General features: G+C 54.0%; 1 protein-coding gene across 7 annotated transcripts in view; it reads left to right on the forward strand.

The window, feature by feature from the left end:
- Positions 1–24,324, forward strand: part of DAB2IP (DAB2 interacting protein) — a 183,784-nt gene that overhangs the window by 82,727 nt on the left and 76,733 nt on the right. For all 7 annotated transcript variants that reach the window (XM_081067318.1, XM_081067319.1, XM_081067323.1 and 4 more), the window contains exons 2-3: positions 725–828; positions 20,241–20,389. In XM_081067318.1, coding sequence (XP_080923444.1) covers positions 725–828; positions 20,241–20,389 — 253 coding nt within the window. The remainder of the gene's footprint in view (positions 1–724; positions 829–20,240; positions 20,390–24,324) is intronic.

Below are 24,324 nucleotides of genomic sequence, written 5' to 3' on the forward strand. Positions count from 1 at the left end.
TAAAGTGTGAGTTTTGGGAGACCTTTTTTTTAAAAAAAAAAAAAAGTGATATACATATAATTAGATTTGCCATTTAAATAATTTTAAGTGTACAAATCAGTGGCATTAGGTATATTAACAGTGTTGTGCAACCATCACCCATATCCATTTCTAAATCTTTCCCGTCACTCCAGACAGAAACTCTGTACCGCAAAGCAATGACTCCTGCTCCCCAGCCCCCAGAACCTGGTAACTTCTACTCTACTTTCTGTCTATGAATTTGCCTGTTCTGGGTATTTCATACAAGTGGAATCACACAGTATTTATCCTTTTGTGTTTGGATTATGTCACTCAGCATGTTTTCTAGGTTCATCCGCATTGCAGCAAGTATCAGAACTTTCATTCCTCTTTATGGCGGAATGGCAGTCCATTGTGTGGAAACTCCATGGTGTTTTTCCATTCACCTGGTGACGGCCATTTGGATTGCTTCTACCTTTGGGCTATTATAAATAATGTTGCTATGAATAATGCTCCAAGTATTTGTGGGTATATTCCTAGGAGTGGAATTGCTGGGTCATGTGGTAATTCTGTCTTGAACTTTTTGGGGAACTGCCAAACTATTTTCCAAAGTGGCTGTACTCTTTAATGGGTACCAGCTGTCTTGGCCAAGACGGGAATGATACTGAGGGCCTGACTGGGTGGCCTTCGCTGTCCGTGTTTACCCTCTCTTTCCCTCTGTTGACAGAGTCGCCCCAAGAAAGGCCGGGCTCCCGGCGCAGCCTGCCCGGCAGCCTCTCGGAGAAGAGCCCCAGCATGGAGCCCTCAGCTGCTACGCCGTTCCGGGTCACGGTAACTATCTCTGCGTCACCATCACCACCTGGCTCGGGGTGCTGCTCTGTGACCCCACGGCCCCCCTTCCTGGAGCCTCACGGACCGGGAGAGCATCCAGCCTCCCTTGTTCTAGGTATCCAATCACTCAGCTGCTCCCCTCTCTGTGGCTCAACCCCGCCCCTGGGGGCCACATGGGGGTCCCACCCTGCGAGGGAGGGGCAAGCAGAGGACAGATAGCCTTGCGGGCCCAGGGGCCCAGACCCAAGCCAGGAAAAGAGACGCTAGTGTTAGATCAGATAAATCTACCCTCAGGCGCACACACGCTTCCTCAACTCCTGAGATGCAGTTTTTCTTTCCACATTTTAACGTCTGTCATGTTATAGTTTGTGGTGTGTCATAATTTAATTGCTGTGTTTTTTCTTTCTTGGTGGTACATAAAATAATCGGTGATGTTTTCAAATCAATAAAACCTAGTATACATATATATATCTTAGCTGTTGGTTTTAGTGGTCCCTTTAGCACACACCTGAACAACTTTATGGAAACAGAACCCAGTGACCCTTAACCTCTGACTCTCTGTGCCGTTCTATGTCCCTACTATCCTTGCCGCACATGTGCAGACAGCTTTGTGTCCCTTTACTCCCCCATTCGGCACGTTACCATGTGCCCCTCTGTCCAGTTCTCTGCCAGCCACCAGAGACACAGAAAAGTAGTCATATTCTCTTCCTCTGGGAGCTTGCGGTTTATAGGGATGATGGATGTTTGATCATTTGTTCATTATTCATTTATTCAACAATTTTTATGGCATTCCTATAGTATGCCAGGCACTATTCTTGGGACTGGGGTTGATTGGAAGGAGCTGGCTGAGACAGCAACTGGTAAATAAAGCCCCTTATCTTATGAGCTCATGTTCTTATGTCAGAGCTACATGCCATACAGGAGAAAAGCAGGGAAAACCAGGAGGGCTTCCTTGAGGTGGTGTGGTATGGAGGTGACATTTTAGCTGAGGCCTAAGGGCTGAGGAGCCAGCCTTATGGGGAGCACGGGAAAGAGGGGTTTTTGGGGAAAGGAACAGAGAGGACACAGGCTGGACTGTCACAGTATGCTGTGATATGGGAATTCCAGGTGAACTAGGAGTGACTGACTGTTCCTGGTAGACTAGGAAGGTGTCCTCTGGTAACTGCTCTCTCGGGCTGGGTCTTGCAGGGTCACTAGAAATTGGATAGGCAGGGACAGCGAGAGGGAATTCCAGGTCGGGGGAATAGCAGTTACAAAGATCTGGAGGCACACTAGAAATGGACATGTTTGTAGAATGGTGAAATGCTTGGTGGGACTGGAGTTGAAGGGTCTGGGAAACTGGGCCAAGTCTGGGTCAGGTAGAGCCTTTGGGTGCCAGGCTAAGGGGATGGGGCTTTTTTCAGACCACTGATTGTTCCGTGTCGGTATGTCATAACAATGCTTTCAAAAGAGATTCTTAGGCCCCCTCAAGATTTTAGTTCAGTGGGCCAGGGAAAGGGCCTGGACATCTTCAGTTTAACAAGCTCCCCCAAGAGGTGGTTCTGAGCCCCAGCCTTTGGATCAGCCTCTGGGCAGTGAGGAGGAAAAGGAAGCCTGTGCTGAGAGGGGACTCAGGGTCTCTTCCCGGGAGTGGCCAGGCCCCTGGGAGATGGTCTCCAGCCTGCAAGCAGGGCCAGGAGTCTGGCAACTGGGTGACCTTGACTCAAATCAACTGGAATAGAGGCCCGGTCCTGCCCTCCCTGGACCCCTGGAGCCTTCAGGGGACCTTAGGGAACGATGACTAATAATAACATAGCCACCTCCACTGTGTTTCTGGCGTTACATATGTGATATCTTTTAATCCTGGAGACAACCCTGAAGCGGATCCTTTGATCACCACATTTTACAGATGGGAAAACTGAGGCTCAGAGAGGTGAAGTTACCCAAGCTCCAACTGCTAATAAATGGTGGAGTCAAGATTTGGACCCAGGTCTCTCTGACTCCAAAGCGTGAGCATGCACATCCTCTGGCTGTGAGGAGGAGAACTCGTCCCCACAGCCTCCCATCAGCATTGCTTTTTACCCATTTCCCTTTCTTTTGCTGCTCTAATAGGTATGTCATCACACCTTGAAGTTGCTATAATTTGCAGCTCTTTAATTGCCAGCTAGGCTTGGCATTTTTCCTGTAGTGGTGTCTTCGCTCTGTTTCCTGGCATGGCAACCACCTGTGGATCAGCCTTCTGAACTACAAGGCACCCGGGATGTCCAATCCCACCTGCCCAATTAGGGTCTGCAGGATGGAAAGGCTTTGTTTTACCCACTTCTCACAGCAACCCTGAAGGGAGGTACCATGAGTCTCCCTATTTCACAGATGAGGAAACTGAGGCTCAGAGAGGTGAAGTCGTTTGCCTGGTACCACGCAGCTCCTGAGTGACAGCCAGGCCTGGAAGCTCGGACTGGGGGACATTTATGTTTGTGTTCTTCTCTGGGCACCTTGGTCCTTTACTGTATGCAGCAGTTATGGAAAGGGGTGTGAGTTGAGTTTCTATCCTAGGTTGGTACTTGGAGCTGGCGGGGGTGGGGTGGGGCACTAGAGAGTTTAGAGGTAGGGATCTGAGTTCAAATCCCGGCTCTTCGGTGACCTATATGACCTCATTAGTTACTCAGCCTCTTTGATCCTCCTGTCTTTGTCAGTAAAGTGTGGAATGCCTTCCTTGAAGGACTGTGCTGGACCTTTGCGCCAGCCCAGGTCTGACCCGTGGTAGGTGCTAGATGAAATTCACCATTATCATCTGATTGTGTTTCCCTTTTTGGCTCCAGAACAGAAAAGATCTGGGGAGGGTCAGGGTGAAGGCCAGAGAACAGAGTGTTTGGGGGTAAGTCAGAGGTGCACCTGGCATGGGCCTTGGGGACAGACTTGTACAGAGACCCTGTGCAGGACCGGAAGCGCACCCTCTCCCCCACGGCCGGAGCTGACATTGGCTCCCACGCGCTCCCAAAGCCACATCTGCACGCGCTCACTGACTGCTGCTCCGTGCAGCTCCCCGAGGGAACTTGGGGAACATGATTTTGCCTGGGGGAGGCAGGGGAGACACCACAGGATATACGTGAATAACTACTGTTTTCGCTTCCATTTCAAACCCAGGGGTGACGGGATGTCACCACCTCTCACAGGGGTGCCCCTTTGCGATGGTGTAGTTTAATGGAGAATCAACATGTCGGAGTCTGTAGGGCTCATTCTGTCCACTTCCTCCATGAAAACAGGCCCAAGAGGGGCTGGATTGTCCAAGGTCACCACCCAGCTGGAGGCACTTCTGACTCTCCATAGGTGCACCTCCATAGGTGGCCCTTATCCTTTTTGTTGGTTGGCCTAGGACTGCAGTCACCCCACAGGACACCGGGGGATCGGTGCAGGTTCCACCTCTACCTCTTAGAGACCACGGGGCCCTGGGAGAGCCTAAGTTTACCCTTCTGTAAAATAAAGGGAGGTGACTTTGTAAGGCAACATGCGGTTTAGGCGTAGAGTAGGCACTTAAAAAATGTTTTGATGCAGTAACTAAGAGAGTGAGCTGTAAGGTCAGCAGACCTGGGGCTGAGCCTCATACTAGCTTTGTGACTTGGGCACGATATGGAACCTTTTGTCCACGTGGTGCAACTTCCTTCTACTTCCAGGTGGAGTTGGGTAATTGTTCCCCAGAGCCACAGGCTAGTGTGGTGCTTATTCCCTGAGAGCTGTGGGGGGTCCTGAAGGAGGGTAGGATGGGGAAGGGAGGTGGGAGCAAGGGACCAAAGGGACCTCCTGCTCATCTGTGACCTTTAGCTCTCAGTCTACAAAGAGATTGAGATTGAGATTCAAACCCAGGTCTGTCTAGTCTGCACCAGGAGGGAATCCTGGAAGGGAGAGATGGCCAGAGCGAGGGAAAGAAGGCAGGCAGCCAGTTGGGGGCCCTGGATGTGCACAGGCTGTCAGGCTGGGTCCAGGAGCTCTGCATGTGCCCACCTCCCTTCCCGAGGCCCAGGGACCCTAAGCAATGGCAGCGTGCTGTCCCCTCTCACCTGCCAGCCCATGTTAGAGGAATTCGTGGTTTGATTTGGGGGGTAAGGAGATGGTCTCCCCATGAGTCTCCTCAGCCTACTGCTTTCCCCAGACCCACACTCCCCAGGTGCCGTGCCTGTTGGGTCCTTCCACCATCCTTCCTCTGCCCCTACCCCTCTCATCGACCTTGAGGAGAACTGGCAGGGCCCTGGTGTGGGAGGTGGCAGAGGCTCTGGGAAACTTGACAGCCAATTGATTCCTCCTCGGGAAGTTGAAAGTGAAGCGTCATGTTTGAAGGGTTAGCTGAAATTAGGTCTCACGGCTATTTTTTGCGAGATGGAGTAGTGTCAGGGAGGGGAAGTCTCAGGGGGCTGGTGGAAGCTGCAGATAAAGTCAGTACCAGGTTGATTGTAGATGCTACTGGAAGTGAGTTGGTTCTTTTCAACCATCCACTTTTGCTGGATGCTCAATTGTATGAACCCTAGCTGGTTCTGAAGCTGTGATGGAGATGTACCTGGGGTGCTGTGAGAGCCCAGAACAAGGTAGGGTAGGGAAGAATTCCTAGAGGAGGGATCTTTGGGGCTGGGCTTTGAGGAATGTGTAGGAGTTTGTTAGGAACAAAGGGAGAGGGGTGTCCAGTTAGAGGGGAATCTAACTGAATAGGAAGAGGCCAATGGCCCTCTTGAGGGTCAGGAAAGTGGCATTCGCTGCTCCCTGCAGGGTCTGCGGGTTCTGTTCTCTGCCCCCATTAGTGCCCCTTCTCAGCTAAGGTAATTCCAGTTGGGCATTGTGGTGGGGAACAGAAAAGCTGGTCAGGCTCACAGATTAGATGAGCCAGCTCTGTCACTGCACATACAGGGAAACTGAGGCCCAGAGAGGCGATGTTTGCCCGGAATACCTGCCGGGGCTCCCTCCACCCCTCCATGCTGCTTCTGGCCCATCTCAAATGCACATGTGCATGTGACACATCTACATTTGTGGCTCACAAACCAGTGAAGGGATGTCAGCCATGCAGCCGTGGCTGACTGTAACAGGGCAGGTGTGCCAGACCCCAGATGGGGTCCCATGGATGGGTGCCTCGGTTTCCTCCTCGCAGTACCAGGAATTTGCCTGTGAGGCCGATGTCCTCGGTTCAATTGAGCCGTGTGAGCTGGAGTCTCCCAACCCAGTGTCTGGACGGTGTTCCCCAGATGAGAGGGTTGGCGGAGACAGCAGGCCCCACACCTTTAGCCCCCTCCACCTGTGCCTTTCTTGGAGCCTAATTTTTATTCAACTGTTCAAACCAAAAAGGAAAATTACTATCATTTTGGTCTGTGTTCACCTTCCACGGAGAGAAGCCCCGTTCCTGCAGTGCGAATGTTGTCTCAGACAAGCCAGGTGCAGGATCTGTCCTGGGTGGCCAGGGTGGGCCTGGACAGTCTTGAAGGCAGGAGTGTGGGGTCAGAGGCCATTTGGAACCTTTTGAGTCTGAGGCCAGGCCAGGGTCTGAGGCCTGAAAGTGAGGGCGGGCTGTGGTATTTGGTAGGGCTGGGAGGCTGTCGCCCCATTAAGAAACAGGAAGGTGGTTTCATTTGTTCCACTTTACAGATTAGAAAAGAGAAAAGCAAGGCTCAGGGAGGAGAAGGCACTGGTCCAGGTTTGTGCAGCCAGTGAGTGGCAGAGGTGCCAGTCCTACTGTGGTTGTAAACTACCTTATTTTCCTCCCTCCCTTCTCTGCCTTCCTTTTTTCTTTCAATACATTTTTAATCAGCATCAACTATTGTATCAGGGCCTGTGTGGAACACTGACTCAAAATAGTATTAAGGTCTAGTTGCTACCTGTAAAAATATGGAGGGGTCAGCTGGGCCTTGACGAAGTAAGGGAAAAGAACATTCCAGGCAGCCAGGATAGCACCTGCAAAGGCTAGGAGATGGGAAACAGCATGAGCACATGATAGAAGGAACTGGAAGCAGTTTGGCGGGCTGAAGTGTGAGGAACAGGAGACCCACAGCAGCGGGCAGAGCAAATGGGATCTGAGGCTGTATTAACAGGAGTATGGAGTCCCCAGAGAGGGAGGTGAGGCAGGCCAGAGCTGGCCAGAGCAGACCTGGAGTGCAATGTGTTCTTCAGAGCAGTATACCTGACTCAGCGGGGAGATTCTGGCGCTCCTTCTGTGGGCAGAGACCAGGAGTGCGGTGGGTGATAAGGGATTGGGGGAGCGAGCAAACTGCTTTTCTCAAGTAGGTTGTCAGGAGCCCATCCCCGCTGCCCAGCACCTGAGCTTAGAATGCCCTGAAGACAGGTGTGGAGGGAAGAACCCACTTTGAGGAGATTTGGCATCTCCTGCCTCATCCCGAGAGGTGCCAGCTTGGCTCAGGCAGCTTGGGTGGTGAGGATGGAGAGGGAAGGAAACAAAGACAGCCTTGCACCCCCTCATTTTTCTGTCCTGGGGTCCTCCAGAGGCACCTCCAGGCCATCCCTGTAAGCTGTTTCCCCAGCCCTGCACTTGAGCCTGGTGGGCAGCAGGAGTCAGATAAACTGGTCCCAGCTAAGGTGTCAGTGACGGACTTCACACTCCCTACTCTGCAGGTTCCGTGCACAAAAGGAGCCTTATCGATTGGAAGTTTCAGTCACCCATGGTGGAATGTCAGGCTCTGTGACTGGCAGGTGGGATGCTACGTGGGGGCTTTTCTCCCTCTGTTCTTCCCGCCCTGAGTTCTGGAGATGCAATGCTGGCTCCTCTTAGCAGTACACCTGGGTGAGGCAGGCTTTGAATCTTGGCCCTGCAGCTTCCCTCCGTGACATCGCTCAGGCAAGTTGCCCAACTCTGGGCCTCTTTTTCCCCATTTGTAAATGGGCACAGGAGCCCCTCTCTTCCAGGGCAGCTGTGAGGGCTCAATGCCTGGCACAAGGGAAGCATTCAGCTGGTGTTCGCACCCTGTCCCCCTTTCTGGTGAGTGGTGCTTGTCCCTGCCTCACACCTTACCCAGAGCCTCGGGCCCTCTCTTCTGCACCCATCATCTGCTACATTGCCACTAACAGAGCTTTTACGGCTCCCTGATCCTGGGAGCTTGAAGGGGGTGAAAGCGTGCCCAAGGGTCCAGAGACCAAGTTCCCCTTGTGGTGAGTAGGAATGGAGGGAGCTGGAGGTGTTGGCGCATGGTGGTTTCCCACCAGTTGGGGGCAGCAGAATGCAGCGAGTGGACGCCTGGGAGCCTACTCCCAGAGGAGAGTTGAAGTCCCAGGGGTTTGTGGGCCCCCCTCCAGCCACCCTACCCCCACGGGCCACAGGGAGCTGGCTGCTAAACAAGCCCAGAGCCCACTGTTGGGTGGAAGGAGCAACTCAAATCAGGAAAAGTCTGTGGTCAGCTGGACCTGGCACTGGTGGGTTGACCAGAGAGCTGGGGACCTCTGAAAGGGGACCCGTATTAGGGACACTGGAGTGGGGCAAGGTCTGAGTCTGAGGCAGCCTTCCAGCAGGAGGCGAGGCACAGGCTGGGGCAGGCCAACGTGTGGGCTGTCAGGCAGTGTCACTGCCCTGTGGTCACCAGGCTGGGCCAATAGACACTCCATCACGGTTGTCCTTTGGAGGTTTGCAGCCATTGTGTTCCATCCTCACCACTGCTTTGAAAGGAAAGAAGGCAGACATCCTGGAAGAGTCGGAATGGTGATGCCACGCTTGGACTTGATGTCCGCTGACAATCTCAGCTCTACCAGCAACTTGCTGTCTGTACAATAGGGGATAGTAAATCCTGCTTTGCAAAGTCTGCTGGGTCAGGTCCTGTGCTGAGCACTCTCCAGGCATTGTCTCATTTAGTCCTCACAACCCAAGGGGCAGATAACACACATCCCCCTTTTTTAAGATGACAAAACCAGGGCAGGCGGAGAGTGAATAACTTGCTAAAGATCACTGAGCTCGAGAGCCTGAATGTTGGTCTCAGAGACCTTGCCTACAGCATGCAGCCTCGTCTCTGCCAGCCACTGTTGTTATTCTATCTGTTTTATAGATGAGAACATTGAGGTCCAGAGAGGGGAAGTGCATTGTCCCACGTCACACAGCCAATCAGGGACAGAGCTGGCATTTGAACCTGGATCTTCCTGTCTCCCTGCCTCGTCTTGTCCTGCCCCTGCCTCCAGCTGTCCTGGCCCCCACTGGTCAGAAGGTGTCTGTGCAGGGCGGACACCCTGGGGTAGGAGGGAACTGCTCCCCTCTTTCCTCCCACTCTGTGGCCCCTGCAGGCCTTTCTCTCTCCCATGGGTCCCAGGAGATAGCATGTAGGGGGCAGGCTCAGTCAGATACCTTTGCACCCTGCCCCTCATGGTAGAAAATAAGGTGACTCTGTCACATCAAATGACATTTGGGTTTGATTGCAGACATAATGACATCTGAGTCTTCAGGTAGGAATTGCTTCCTAAGCCAGGAGGACCTCTTTGGAGGTGGCAGTTATGACATCTGTTTCCGACACAAGGCCCTGCGTTGGGATGAGTAACTTTTCCTGTGGAATTGCTTAAAGAACGTATAAAGTGAGCCGTGATTGTTACTGCCCTGCTCCAGTGCCTTCGATGGCTCCCAGGGGTGAGATACAGTTCCCCAGCCGCATTCGAGGCCTCCCAGGCCTCTCCTAGCCTCCATGCCTTTGTATAGCTGGCCCTGCTGCCCGCAATCCCTCCCCATTTCTCTGCCTCCAGGGCTCCTTCCAGGGTGAGGAGAGGAGGGGTGAGCGTCGATCTCCTAGCTTCTGAGATCCCCACTCCTTGCGTCTTGGGAGGAGAGGTCAGGACCCGTCACCTAGACGACCACCTGATGGCAAGGCCCAGCAGGGACACAGCCCTGGCCTTGAAATTGACTTGGACTCCACCCATGGGCTCCTATGATGCCTCAGGAGCAAGACTCCCAGGTGAGCCTGGCCTGCAGATGGTAAATCACCCGGAAGGAGAAATAGCCTATAAAATTCTCTCCCCAAACAGTACGTTTTGTATCCTGTAGTGAAAAGGGCTTTTAAAAGCACTGCTCACTCAGGTGGATTTATGGGGCTGCTGCCCACATCTTGCCTCTTCTTCCCACTGGTGTTTACAGGTCCCCTAGACTAGAGCACCCTGGGGTCCTGGTGCTCTTGGTGCAGGGAGAAATAGGATTACACCTTTTCCCTGCCCTTGCTGCTTTGGGGCTACCCCAGACCAGCAGGGTGCCGGGAAGGGCAGGGTGGAGCCATCTGATTCAACAGAAGCTCCCTGTGGCCCAGCACAGAGCTGAAGTCCCATCATTAGTAACTTTCCAGCAGCAACTTGTCTCCAGAAAGTTCTTGCCATTTGTTGTCATCTGGGATGGGAAAGATACCATGCCCAAGCTGGAAAAGATTTAGAGGTCATCTAGACCAATCCCTTCATTGTACAGATGGGGAAACTGAGTCAGAGAGGCTAAGGTGCTTGCTCAGAGCCTCATAGTGTGGTACTAGAATTATGGAAGAGCTTGGGCTCTGGGGCAAACCACCTACGTTGAACCCAGCTCTGTCACTTCCTGGCTCTGTGGCCCTATGAAAGTTGCTTGACCTCTCTGAGCCTCTGTTCTCTGATCTGCACATTGGGTTGTGAGAATTAAACAAGGTAAGTTATGTAAAGCTCTGATACAAAGCCTGAAGCTTAGACAGGGCTTCATAAATACGTCTGGCTTACTCTTATTAGCATGCCTGAATAGTCCTCATTATTATTAATTAGCAGAGTTGGGTTTTGAACTCAGATTTCCTGACTCTGAGCATGGTTTTATTGTTACTCTGTGGGGCAACCTCTGCCAAGAGCATTCACTCATGCAGAGTGCACAGAGCACGGGGCCGGGAGGTTGTGATGGGGAATAGGCACTGAAGTCGGTGAGTCACCCGGGGAACATTGGCCTGGTGCGGGACCTCAGTGACAGGGCCTGGAGGGAGACAGAGGGAGAAAGTAGAGGTCCGGCCACAGCAGTGAGGTGCCCTGATGGAGTCAGTTTCCCTGTAGCCATGTAGCTCTTGGTGCCAGACTCCCCACCATGAGGTCAGGGCTGACGAGGGCTTAAAGAGCTGATGAAGTATCTGTGGCCATCCAGACCTCTGGGATGGGCTTATTATGCTAAGACAAATGTCACTGGTGGAGGATTTACAGGGCAGTGAATCAGTCTCTGGCTGCTCTGGGTTATTACATCCCTGCCTGAGACCTCAGGAGTACATGTCTGACTTCTGTTCACTGATGCCACCCAGTCCTGGGCACTAGCAGGTACCAGGAGGGCCTCTCCTCTGTCCTCATACCCCCCTCCCACTTTCATACCCCCACCTTCTTCTCAAATGGGCGCCACCCTCCTCTAGACTCTTAGAGGACTCTTTAGCGACCCCCTTAACCTGGGTGTACTCTGCACTGGGGCAGGGATCATGCCCCATGTTATAAGCCTGGGCTCAGGTGTGTTACTTGGAGGATAGAGGGACCTGTAGGGGCCTCTGAGGCAGTCAGACTTGCCGCTATTCCCATCATTGCCCATGTTGTGATTCTGATTGGAATGCCTGCGTGTGGCTGCCCTGCCTCCAGATAATCTCGGCAAGCCCACCCAGATTGACTCCAAGTGGAATCCCTTAAAAATCCTCCCAGATCACATTCTCTGCCTTTCTCCTTTCTCTTTTATATCATAAGTATTTGTTAATTCATTCAGGAAGTCTTTATGGAATACCTGCCAGGGGACAGCACTGGGGACACAGGCTGTCATGGTGCCCACAGTCCTGTGGGAGGGAGAGGCATTAAACAAATACATGTATAATTACAAGTGTGAGAAGTTTGCATGGAGACCTGGCCTACCCGAGGGCATTGGAGAGGCCCCTGAGGAGAAGACTGTGAGGAGAAACTGCAGGGTATACAGGGTCCCTGGGGCGAAGGGGCCTCCATTCCAGGCATTGAGGACAGTCTGGGCCAAGGCGCTATGACAGGAGGATCTGGCAATTTCCAATGTCCCACTGAAGCCTGGGGAGCTGGGGCACAGGGGTTGGGTCATGAGGGGCCTGAAGGGTTTCACCAAAGAGCTAGACCTTCATCTCAGCAGCCCTGGGGAGCTGATCAGTGGTAAGATCTGATCTGCTTTTCAAAGGATCCTTCTAGATGCCCTTGGAGAATGAATGGGGAAATGTGGCAGAACTGGAGGCAACAAAAGCAGTGAGGAAGCCCTTTCGGGTGTCTATGAAGGGGCCAGGTCACCTCTCTAGCTGGATTGTGGGACCCTGGAGGGCAGAAAGCTGGCCTTCCCAGGACCTACCACATGGTGAGACTCAGGGAACACGCCCCCAGGGAGCCATGAGCCAGCACCCTTCCCAGTGATAGTAGATTTGCGTTCTGAAGATTGTTTCTGTAAACGCCTATCTTCTGTTTGTTTCTGACTAATGGCTGGGCTGGCTCCTGGTAGGCAAAGTCTGAGCCATAAAAAGCAATGACAATGAGTGTGATGATAGTAGCTGACATTTACTGTGTGCCGGGAAATGGGCTTGATTCTTCACAGGCATGATCTCAGTGACTCATTACAACAACCTGTGGAGACTACTGTTGTCCCCATTCTACAGGAGAAGAACAGACTGACGTGATTAGGTCACTGGCCTAAGGTCCATAGCCATTAGGTGGTGAAACTCTCTGCTGCCATGCCTCTTGAAAGAAGGGCAGGAGAGACCTTTGCATGTTATCTGGGGATTCCTAGCGATTAAGGTAACCCTAGGACCTAGAGAGGTGTGTCAATTCGCGGCCTTTCAGGTGTAATGATATGGACAGGAGAAATATTTGGGGCAGTAGTCTCTGGCTCTGGATGGGGGTAGGGCCCCGCAGAACAACCTGCCAGACCTCCAGACTCTGAAAAGCCACACGTTCAGGGAGCTGTGAAGACAAGCTTTCAGAGTGTGAGGGAAGCAAATGGGCTGTTCTCAGATTGGGGCACAAAGTGAGGCCCTGCGCGCAAAGCCGGGGGATTGTGGGGTCAGCAGCATGGAGCTGGTTTGTCCCCTGAGACACAAGATTTGGGCTCGCAGCTCTTTGAGCCCACCAGGCCCCTCTTCCTTCCTGCTGTGCTCGTGAACCTGAGCATATGTGGGCCTGGGTGTTTGGCCTGGTGTCAGCGTAATTCTGTGAGTGCCTGATAACAGCTGAGGATGTGTGTATATTTGTGAGCTCGCTTCAGTGTATTTGTATGTGTTTTATGATTGTGTATGTGCGTGCGTGATGGTCAGTGTGTACATGTCTTTATGCAGTGGTGGTGGGGAGACTTGTATGTTTACACATGCATTTCCTGGGGGTCATGCCCCTTCCGTATGCCTTTGTATGCATGCATGTGTGTTTTTGTGTGTGTTTCTGGCTCTGTGTGTTTCTCCATGTGAACATGTTAAGGTGTGGTTATCTGGGTAATATTTTAGTACAGGAATGATCCTGGAGTGTCAGGGCCCAACCCCATCCTGGCTCGCACGGCCCATGAGTTTGTTCTCTGTGTGACCTAAGAATCTGTCCACCTTCTCTGGGTAAGAAGGAGTGTGGAGGTTGTACATTCAAAGGAGCACTGGTAGGGGCTTAGGGAGGGCTCTATGGGCATAGGGTGGCCTGTGAGTAGGTGGCCACCAGGAAGGCACCAGCTTAATCCTGGCTTAATGCGCCGCCCCTCTTTCACCTGTCACAGTGTCTGACATTCCACCATTACTGAGTCATTCCCCATCTGGGACCCTCTTTGATGTGCATACCTCCCAGGGCAGGAGGCCAGGGAGGCCTGACAGCTTGCTGAGGGCAGAGCCCCAGGAACAGGGAAGGGGGGAGGAGGAATAGTACATCAGAAGGACTCTGGGAAAGCCCCAAAATTCACTGGTACTGTTAGTACCGTGGTGGGAGATCCCAGCTGCGGAAGGCAGCCGCTCTTGCTTTATAGAACCCTCAGATATCAGCGCTGGAAAGGAGCTTTGTAATACAGATATGAAGACTGAAGCCTGGCAGGAGGAAATGCGCAGACGCTGGGAGGCTCTTGAAGTGTGGGATGCTGAGTGAGGAGAGGGGACCCTGCCATAGTGACTCTGAGCAGGTCCCCTGTCCTCTGGGTCCCAGGTGCCTGTCTGTACTATGTGGGTGTTGGCCTGGCAGCCCCCTGTGGGCCCTCCTGGCTCTCACTCTGTGACCCTGCCTCCGGCCCCTTCCTGGAGCCTGTGCCAGGGTGGGGTGAGGTGTCCCTACCAGGCTGCCAAGATATCAGGTCTGCCTGCCAGCCTGTGTGCCCAGCATATCTCCTTTCTTGGGGTGATATCTGGATGGGATCTTCCCTTGCCTTTCCTGTTTACTTAGGTGTGCTGTTGGCATTTGCACAAAGCTCCAGAAAGATACTGAGAGACACACCTATTAAAATAGGCTCCTTCCTTGAATGATCTCAGTTTGGGTGCCAGCCTTAGAAATGGCCAGGGGAGGAGCAGCTGGGCTGGGCAGAGGAAGGCCCATAAGGTAAGGAGCTGCCTCCATCCTGATCACTGCTTTAGGGGCCAGGGTAGGCAACCGAGGGCTCAGTAGGCATCAAAGGGAGGTCAGGCCCACCCACCCATCTTCAGTGACCTCGGATCCGTTTGTTAAAAGGGGAGCAGGTGATGAAGGCAGGATTGAGGATGCCAGACCAAGTAGATCGTGGAGTCAGGGGAAGGAACTTGCCCTTCATAGAGCACCTACTATGTGCTAGGTGCTTTACACTCAGGTGAGAAGGTGGCTCAGAGGCCAGTGTTGACACACGGCTCCCAGGTGCCAAAATGGTTGTGTAGGAATGGAAACCCCTGGTTCCCTAGGTGCTGCCTTCTGGGCAGGGAATGAGGCTCTCGTGAGGATGGGACTGGGCAAGGCTCTCCCTCCTGACCTCCAGGTCCTCACCTGTGAGCCCTATGCACTTCTTTCTTTCCAGAGGCCCAGCACAGTGCCTGGGCTAAGTGTTGGGAGGATGGGCTGAGCTGTGAGTTCCCCTTCTGGCCTTTTATGTGTGTTGTGCACGTGCACGCATGTGTAAGGGGGGTCCCTACCCCGCCCAACCCCTGGGCCAGAACTCTCCTGGTTACACTCCCAGTTCTGCCACCTATCAGTTCTGCCACTTTCAGCAAGTGGCTTAATTTCTCTGAGACTCCATCTACCCAGTGGAAAACTCGAAACATTCTGAATTCTGTGGCATACATCTTCCCCAGGAGTCCCAGTAAGAGGCATTGAGCCCTCCTTGGGACGTGTGCAGGGGAAAGAGCAACTTGGCAGAGCAGGAGCATGATAACTGGTAATTTATCATCATCATCGCTTGAAATTGATTGAAATGGGTGAATGAAGGAATCATGTGTCTGGAATTCTGAAAGGCCCTTGAGAAAATCTCTCAGAACATCCTGGAGAAGGAGCAGGGTCATGGGCCCCGATGCCAGGATGGTGGCATAGTGGCTGGAATGGGTGGGGGAGCTGCTGAGAATTGGGGTCCTTCCAGCCAGAGACGCTGCAGGCCTCTGTCCTCCACTTGGGACTGCCCTGCACGTTGGTCAGTGATGTGGATGGAAGCTCAGGGGGGCCTGTGGATCAGCTTGGGAGGAGGACTTCTGAACAGGCAGTGGGCCGTCACACATGGGCAGAGGCTACGGGTTGTCCTCACCCAATCACTGGGAATGGGCTGGGGGTGGTGGCACCAGGCAGCAGCCTTGTGCAAAAGCCCCTGGTGCTTAGCTGACCTAAGCACAGTGACACAGCTGTCTGTGAAGCACAAGGAGCATGGCTGTGTGAGTGGAGGCAGAGCACCCTATCTGGGGAGGGGGCAGGCTCGGTCCCCACGGACTGCACAGGCTGCTCGCTGAGCTTTAGACATCAGTCCCTGTTCTAGTGAATGAAAGCTGAGGCCTTCCCCTGAGCAGCCTGCCCCAGCACTTTGTGCCTCGGGAATCTCTGTGAGGTCCCTTTAGAAAAAAGTGGTTGTTTAAAAGAGTTCAAAACTGCCGAACTGAATGATATACTATAGCGCCAGCATCATTTTGCAAGCACGTTCATTCATTCACCGGGCATGACACCAGGCCTGTCCCCCCTGCCAGGCTGCCTTTAAGCTCCTCAGAGAGCCCAGACAGACTCCGACCTGTGGCGGTTACTTCTCAGGGCAAAAATACCTTCTTAGGGCAAAAATCAGTGGTTGTACTAGAGGCAGCAGCAGTCATAATAATAATACAGCTGGCAACCATTGGCTTTAGTTGCATAATAGTTGCAATTTTATTGGTGCTCTCTTACCTCATGTAATCTTTCCCACAACCCTATAAAGCAGGTATCATCATTAGCCCCTTTTTTTTTTTTTTAAGATTTTATTGGGGAAGGGGAACAGGACTTTATTAAAGAACAGTGTGTACTTCCAGGACTTTCTTCCAAGTCAAGTTGTTGTCCTTTCAGTCTTAGTTGTGGAGTGCACGGCTCAGCTCCAGGTCCAGTTGCCATTGCTAGTTGCAGGGGGCGCAGCCCACCATTCCTTGCGGGAGTCGAACCGGCAACCTTGTGGTTGAGAGGACCGTTCCAACCAACTGAGCCATCCGGAGGCTCAGTGGTAGCTTAGCTCAAGGTGCTGTGTTCAATCTTAGTTGCAGGGGATGCTGCCCACCATCCCTTGGGGGACTCGAGGACTCCAACTAGCAACCTTGTGGTTGAGAGCCTATGCTCCAGCCAACTGAGCCATCTGGGAGGCAGCTCAGCTCAAAGTGCCGTATTCAATTTTAGTTACAGGGGGCGCAGCCCACCATCCGTTGCAGGACTCGAGGAGTTGAACCAGCAACCTTGTGGTTGAGAGCCCACTGGCCCATGTGGGAATCGATCTAGCAGCCTTTGGAGTTAGGAGCACGGGGCTCCAACCGCCTGAGCCACCGGGCCGACCCAATAGCCCATTTTATAGATAGGGACACTGAGGCTCAGGAAGGTCTAGTAATTTGCCCAGTTTATTGGAATTAAGACTTGAACACAAGTGGTGTGAGAGGACTTGAGCTGGCCCAAGGGGTGTGATCAGCAGGTCTGGCTTATGTAGTCAGGATTGGCCTCCTGGAGAAGGTGGGATAGGTCAGGCCGTGGGGTGTTGAAAGGAGGGTCCAGAGCTTTATCTGTCCCACTTAATCCTCACTGTGGCCCCCACCCATTTCACAGAGAGGTGAGGGGCCTTGCTGGCCATCTCCCAGCCAGCAGTCCATGGAGCCAGAGTTGAACCCCATTTGCCTGCCTCCAGCTCCCAGCTCCCAGTGGACTCCATCACAGTCCTACAAAGTGGGCATCAAAAACGCTGTTTTACTTAAAAAAGGGACATGATTTGCCCATTGCCCCTCCCTAAAGATTGACTTGAGTCTAGAACAAGATTTTCTGACTTAAAGACCACTCAGTTTCTCTTGCTGAGTTCTGGGCTGCATCTGCCTCCAGAAATCACATCTTGGGACCTGCCCAAGAAGGAATAGAAGCAAAGGCTCATTTCCCTTCATCCAGGGCTGGGTAAGGAGCCGCCTTTGGCCCTCTACCCCATGCGGACGTCAGTAAGATAGCTGTGAGGCTGGGCAGAGCAGGGAACTGACGTCCGGGGTCTTTGACTAACCTTGCTCTGTGACTTTGGGAAAGTCCCTTCTTCTCAAGGCCTCCCTCACCCTCGTAATGCAGCCCTTTGGATCTGAGGCCCTTTCCAGCGGTGGCTTTCTGGGGTCATGGGCATTTGCTAAGCTTGCCATATGCAGGGCTCTGAGCTGGGTCTTCTGGGGGACACAAGGTCCTCCTGGGTGGACGTATGTGGTATGGTGGGGGGTTTGGTTAATGGAAACCCTCCCTGTTCTGAAGAATCACTCCCATAGATCTGTGCTCCCTGGCCTCTTGTTAATCTGTACACTGCTCACGTCATAGTGTTCATGGCTGTCTTGGTTACCATCTAGCACATAGTGGGCTCTTGATAAATGGTGACTAAGTGAATGTTATAGAGAGTTTGAGTCCCCAAGGTCGTGGTCAGTTTGTGTGTGTGTGGGAGGGAGGGCAGGGGGAATACATGCAGAGTAGGCTTCAAGGAGAAGGCTGCTTGTCAGAGGAACGTTAAGTGTAGGTTTAGGAAGAGGGTGTGGAGAGGAAGTGACACATGTCTCACTCAACCTCCTAGAAGGGAGAAAAAAACATGTTTTAAACTCAGAAATAGGATAAAGTCAATATTGCTATGGAATGAGCTACATAAATTGTGAAACATGCTTCATGGTTCTGTGTTACGTGAGTGTAAGAATTGTACAATTTCCATCAGTGTAGAAAATAAAAATCAAGAAAAAGTACACGTCCATTGGGGGAATTTGCTTGACAACAACACGTGTGAGGGAAGAACCCATCCAAGTTAGCCAGGTGCATCTCCCCTCCCGCCACACCTGGCAAGAGGCCAAGGTTGGGAGAACTTATGTAGTAAAGGTGTAGGTTTCTGCCTTCATGCTGTGTCTTTTGAAAGATAAAAGGCCTACTGTCCCCCTGTCTGCCACCATTTGTGGTCCCTCTGCACCAGGCATTGCCCTGTGGGTCACCTATCTGGAGGATGGTCCCTCCTGAAGCTAACACTTAAGAGAGATTTGCTGAACTACAGCTGATTAGAGCACCTTCATGGGTCCTCTAAGGAGAGAGTCATTGGACTGCACTGGAAAGCCTTCTGGATGAGAAGGCATTTCAGTTGGGCCTTTCAGGATGTGTAGAATTCTGACAGGTGGCCACAGGAATAGGTCTTCCATGGATGTGAGAGATTGAGTGGGAGGAAAAAGTAAGGGGAGAAAGATAGGAAAAGGGAAAGCTTAAAGTGGGCAGAAGAGGGGGGTCCTGTGGAAAAAGCTGGCTGGGAAGCTGTGTGTTCTTAGGAGATTCATTTTATCACTCTGAGCGAGATTGCTTCATTTGCAGAAAGGGATAATGTTTCTCTGTTATTTTCGGTTTGTGTGGGTGACGAGATGATGTGTACAGCCAGTGTTTGACCTTGTCATGTCTAGGATGCTGGGGCCATAGAGGGGGACAGATCCCGCACAGGGCATGACTTTATAGCAAATGTCTACCTTTCCCCCTGGACCAGAGAGGGCCCCTAAGCCTACCCTCTATTGTGTAATGAATGAAATGTGATGTTCAGGTTGTGTACAACATTGATTTCAAAATGAGAGGCTGGAATTGAGGCTGGGGCGGTAAATCCCCAGAACCCTCTCAGACAACTCCTCCCTCAGGAATTCCCCTTCCCCGTTTTCCTCTCCTTCCAGCAGCCTGTGGATTCCAAGTCCAGAACACCCCAGGCTGTGGCCCCTTGAGCCTCCAAATCTATCCCATCCCCTGTAAAAGGGGGCACTGACTGGTTCAGTCTGTATGTATTGACCACCTGTCTCCCCTCCCACCGTTGGGTCAGGAGCTCTTCCTGTTGGGGGTGGGGTTAAGCTCTGTGCTCAGAGTCCAGTGCAGCCTAGTAGATGGACCAATGGCCTGAATGGGGGCCCACTGCCAGCTGAGGTCTGCCATATTCCTCCCGGGAGGGGGCTCCTCCCTACCATGGGTCATGAGTCAGCTCAGGCAGCTGTCTCTCTAGCTAAGGCCGGGACTTCTCTGGGACCTGGCTCCAAATCTTGAAGCACGCATTGGGGAACGCTCAGCAAACATTCAGCCCCTCCATCCCTCCCTAAGCTAGACGCTAGGGACCCTGTTCTTAGGTGGTTGCCCTGCTGGGATACAAGGGCTCCAGGCAAAGGGCTCTACCCTGAGAGCCAGTGATGGTCGCCTGCTGAAGGAAAGTCACCCAGGTTAGGGGTCTAGGTGGCCAGGGTAGCCACCGGCCCTCAGAGGACCGCATGCCTGCTCTCAGAGCCTTAGTTTCCCCAGTCTGTACAGCTAGCCTCCAAGAACACAGAACTCGCTGGTGGAGGAAAGCGCCTTGTCAATCTGGGACGGTGTGGGGGGCGTGGATTCCTTAAGGCGGGTGAGGGTGTGTGACCTCGTTTCGGGAAGAGGTGAGGGGGCCGCGGCGCCCAAGACCCCGGGGGTCCCCGCCCATCCGCAGCCCCGCCCCCTGGTCCCCCGGCCCCCACCCTCGCTCCCGGGGGGCTCGGGCTGCCTCGGCCGCTGCAGGCTCGGCTCGGCTCGGCGTCGCCATGGCAACAGCGGCTTAGGGGGCGGGGGCGACGTGGCGGGCTGGGCTGGGCTGGGCTGGGCTGGGCTGGGCCCGGCCGGGCGGGCGGCGCGGGGTGGGCTGGGCCGCGCTGCGCGGGCCGGGCCGTCGGCGCTCGGTCGGCGGGCGGGCGGCGCGGGCCACGAGCTGCTGGGGCCGAGCCCGAGCCCGCGCCCGCCCTCGGCCGCGCGGCCGCCCCAGCCAGGGCACGGGTCCCGCCTGGGTCCCGGGCCCGCTGCCGTGCTAACCCCGCCTCCCCTGCCCCCTCTTGTCGCCCCGCGCGCAGGGCTTCCTCAGCCGCCGCCTCAAGGGCTCTATCAAGCGCACCAAGAGCCAGCCCAAGCTGGACCGCAACCACAGCTTCCGCCACATCCTGCCGGGGTTCCGGAGCGCCACTGCTACCGCCACTGCCTCCTCCGCCGCGGACAATGAGAGGTGAGCCCGCCGCCGCCGCCCGGCCTCCGCGTGCCGCCTCCCCGGGATGCGCCCTGGAGGGCGCGGGGACAAAGCGAGAGCCGCGCTCGGGCGCACTGAAAGCGGGAGGGCACCCCACGCCGCCCTCCGGCAACTTGTGGGGCCACCTCGGAAGGGGGGGGCACGACAGGAGATCCCTTCTCTCTGCCCCCGGGTGAGGCCGGGCGGGAAGTGCCCTCGTGGAGAAGTCCTGCCTCGCCTTGCGGAGGTGGGCATTGTTTCCCGGGCAATGCAATGCCCAGAGCTGGGGACAGAAGTGGCGCTTCCACCCCCAGGACCCATCCCCCTGCTTCTGGAACCCCTGGGTGTCCGATACAAAAGGCATTTTCTGCTGGGTATTGCTGAGACCCAGTGGTGAGGAAAAGGGTGAACATCTGGATGGGAGGAGGCCGCTTGGGGGGCACATCTGCTCTAAGTAGGGCGCGTGCTCCGCTGGGGGCTGAGGCGAGCAGAGGGGGCAGTGCCCAGGCCCTGAGCTCAGGGGCATTGCCTGAGGCCGGGAAAGAAGAGCCTCATCTTCTCCAGCCTGGGCAGCTGCTTCCCTCCCTTACTGCTCCATTCCCAGGGGTGTCTCCTGTTTCCTGTTTCCTTTTCCTGGGCAAGCCAGGAGCAGGGTGTGGAAATTCCAGGGGGAGGTGGCTTGTGAGGCGGAGGAGGTGGTTCAGCCGGCCCAGAGTCACTGGCAAGGGAGCAGGCTTCAGCTCGCAGGCTTCAGCTCGCAAGGGCAAGCCATGCTGTCCGCGTGCGGGGGCACTGGGCGGACACAGTCTCTCGGGGCCCAGGTCCCCCTCCTTGAGCCATGCCAGCCACGGCACCTTTTCATTTGGGCACAGGTACACTGATGGATTCCGGTGCCAGTTAGAACGTGTCCCTGCTCAGCTAGTGGAGGTGAAAGAATGGGCAGGCACCAAGGAGCCTTTTCAACATTCAGCCCCGACATCTCAGGCTCCTGGCATCTGTCTTCATAGTGCTGTGCCCCTGTGTATGACCGGCGCGTTGATGAGTAGGGGAGGCACAGGGAGAATGACATTGTCTCTCTGCTCCCCCTTGGTTCTAGTAGGCAAAGGAGTACAAGTTGTAGTCCAACTCCTGCCCAAGGTTGAGTGACTGTTTAACTGACCCCTAGCATCTTTCCAGAGAGTAGCCCCTGTAGAATTGCTAGACCTTTAATTTCCCCCAGCCCAGAACTGTTCTCTCCAGTGTATCCCTACCGCTGCCTGCAGCTGCTTTCCTGCCCCGGTTGCCAAGCCCAGCCGGAGGCAGGACCCTCAGCCTTTCTCTGATAGCCGTGGTGCCCCAGGGGACCAGGCGTGCCCTGGCAGGCAGATGGATGCAGCCAGGCCAGAGCTCAGTGCTGGGTGCAGCCACTGCGTCTTTGAAAATTTCACTTCCCATCTTTGTTACTGTCTGGGCGGCAGGCCACCAGGTTTGCTGCCTTCCTCCCTCTGCCCGGCCCCGCCTCCGGCTTTCTCCCCCAGGAACATGCCCTTCTCTGCGCTTTCCTTGGCGGGGGTCAGGACCCTCTGCACCCGCATGCGGGGGCTTGTGTACGTACCCCGTTTTGTGTGCATGTGTTGGTTGTCGGGGAACAGGAGAGAGAGCAGGTCCGGCCTCCAAGTGTGTCTGCCCTCCCGGGAGCAGACAGCGTGCATGCCATGTTTACCTCCCTCCAGTGGAGAGCCTGCACCGAGAAGCCGGAGACCGGTGAACGCTTGGCTGGCAACCCTAGCCAGAGGTTGGGGCATGGCCGAGATGACCTCGCGCAGGTCCTGCCCAGCTTGGGCTCAGGTCAGCCTTGCCCATATGCTGAAGGGGCGTGGAGTTGGGGGGTTGGGAGTGAAACTATAAGCCCATTTCTAGAAACGTTGGAAAACGGTAGCGGTTGGAGCAGAATGGCACTGGCAGTGGTGTGGAATTATCTTGTTAATTTCCTATAAACAAAATCTGGCTTGGAGACTTCTCGGGCACAGGAAGGGAGCCCCGATTTCCCATGGACAGGCAGAGAGACTGAGTTTGAAATTTTTCTTCTCAGCTTTGGAGCTGAAATATGCTTTGCTAGGACTGGGGTCTCCTGATTTGCTGCTTTGCTTAGAAATAGATTCATCGGCTGCTGCTTGGATGGATGGATGGATGGATGGGCAGATATTTTTTGGGGGGCAGCCCCTGGAGTTTTCCTGTTTGGAGTTGAGTGAATAAAACCAACTACGGTGACCCAGACCCCCCACCCCCCAAAGCTCATGACCAAACCTGGGTGAGTGGCGAGGCACCTCCCCCTACTCTGACTTGGTGGGTTGTGCTATTGAAGGCTGGGAGGACAGAATGGCTGCCTTTGGCTTGGCGTAGCAGGCGAGGAGGGGGTTGAATCCTGCTCCGTGGGACCCCCACTGGGCTGCCATGCCTTTGGCTGGGGAGGGTTAAGTGCAGAAACGCTAGCCTCAGTGAGGGGATCGGAATGGGAAGGGAGGAGGGGGTCCTAGGGTGGCAAACCTGAGCCCTGGTCCCGGTGTCCTCCCCCTGTAGATAGCACAGGGCACTTGGGGGCGGCTACTTGGATTCTGACTTTGGAGGAACCTGTCTACTTCATGGCTACTGAAGAAGTGGCTTTGTTGCACGCGGTTTGCCGTGCTCTGCAAACTGCTGTGTAGGGGCGGTTATTTTTTGCGCTGGAATTCTCTCACCTGGAGGTTGAAGACCAGTTGGTTCTGGACTGCCTGGGAAATAAGTCTGCCCCAGGCATGGTGGCACTGAGGCTGGCTGATTTGGGGAGAGGGCTGATGCCTGGTTGCGAGGCTGGAGTCAGAGCAGTCAGGGCTTGGTGGGCACAGCTGGGCTCTGGCGATCCCCTAGGCCACAGGTTTGAGCCTTTGTATGTGTTTCCCTGAAGTGTCCTGGGGGAGGTTCCCAGCTGGTCTCCAAAATCCCTGGGCCCTTAGATACTCATTTCTTCTTTGGAGGTTTGGCAATAAGCACCAAGGACAGTAATCAAGTCTCCTGGATAGCAGAAATGAATGCTGCTCAGAGGCTTTCCAGGTGAAAGGTGTGCGGCAAAAGCATTTTTGTTTTGCAGACTGGAAATGTTGCTGCTTCATTTACAAGGCAGTTTTAATGTGGGTAAAAACAATCCAGGATGTGGTGGTTCTGCCTTCCCAGAAGATAATTTCTAAGTCACTCATTTATTTATTAATGTTCCTGAGTAGCTGGGAGGTTCAGCTGGCAATGTTCTATTTTCTTCATGCCTTTTTTTCCTGATACTGTTTCTGGGTGACTCTGGCCCTCCACCCTTGGTGGGAGTATGTCCTATCTGGCTCTCTCCCTCTTCCCCTGCCCCCATCATTACTCTGAAGTGACTGTATCCCCCTTCCCATTCTTCCCATTCTTCCAGTGCAGAGCTTATCGCATAAATGTGGGCAACCCCAGTGGAGGGCTGCAAGGCTGCTGTGTGTGGAGTTAGAGATGGATTACCCCGCCCAGGGGTTATGTGTGTTACCTGGAGTCCACACCTGAGTTACTAATGGTGGGATTCCAGGCAGCGTGAGACTGGGGAGAGAGATACTTGGAAGTAGGGTAGGGGGGCTTCCAGGGACCCTCAGTTGGCTGTGAGTAGGCAGAAATGAATTCTGCCCCTTTGGGTGAGGCAGTCCCTGGAGGGGGGAGAGGAATTTTGATGAGAAGCAGGGAAAATGGAAGATGGGATCTGTTTTCGTGCTTTAGTTGTTGACAGTAGCTGCAGGAGGGGCTGGGCATCCAGGCCTAGCTTTTCTTGCCCACTCTCCCTCCTCTACCATAGACAGTGAGGGCCTGATCCTTCTCTGCCCTCCCTTGGGTGACTGTGCAGTTTAGACATCTGCAGGCATAATGGAAAGTATGTGATCTTTGGCTTTGAAGCCAGGCTTTCT

This window comes from Rhinolophus hipposideros, assembly GCF_964194185.1.
Source record: "Rhinolophus hipposideros genome assembly, chromosome: 11".
Taxonomy (NCBI): domain Eukaryota; kingdom Metazoa; phylum Chordata; class Mammalia; order Chiroptera; family Rhinolophidae; genus Rhinolophus; species Rhinolophus hipposideros.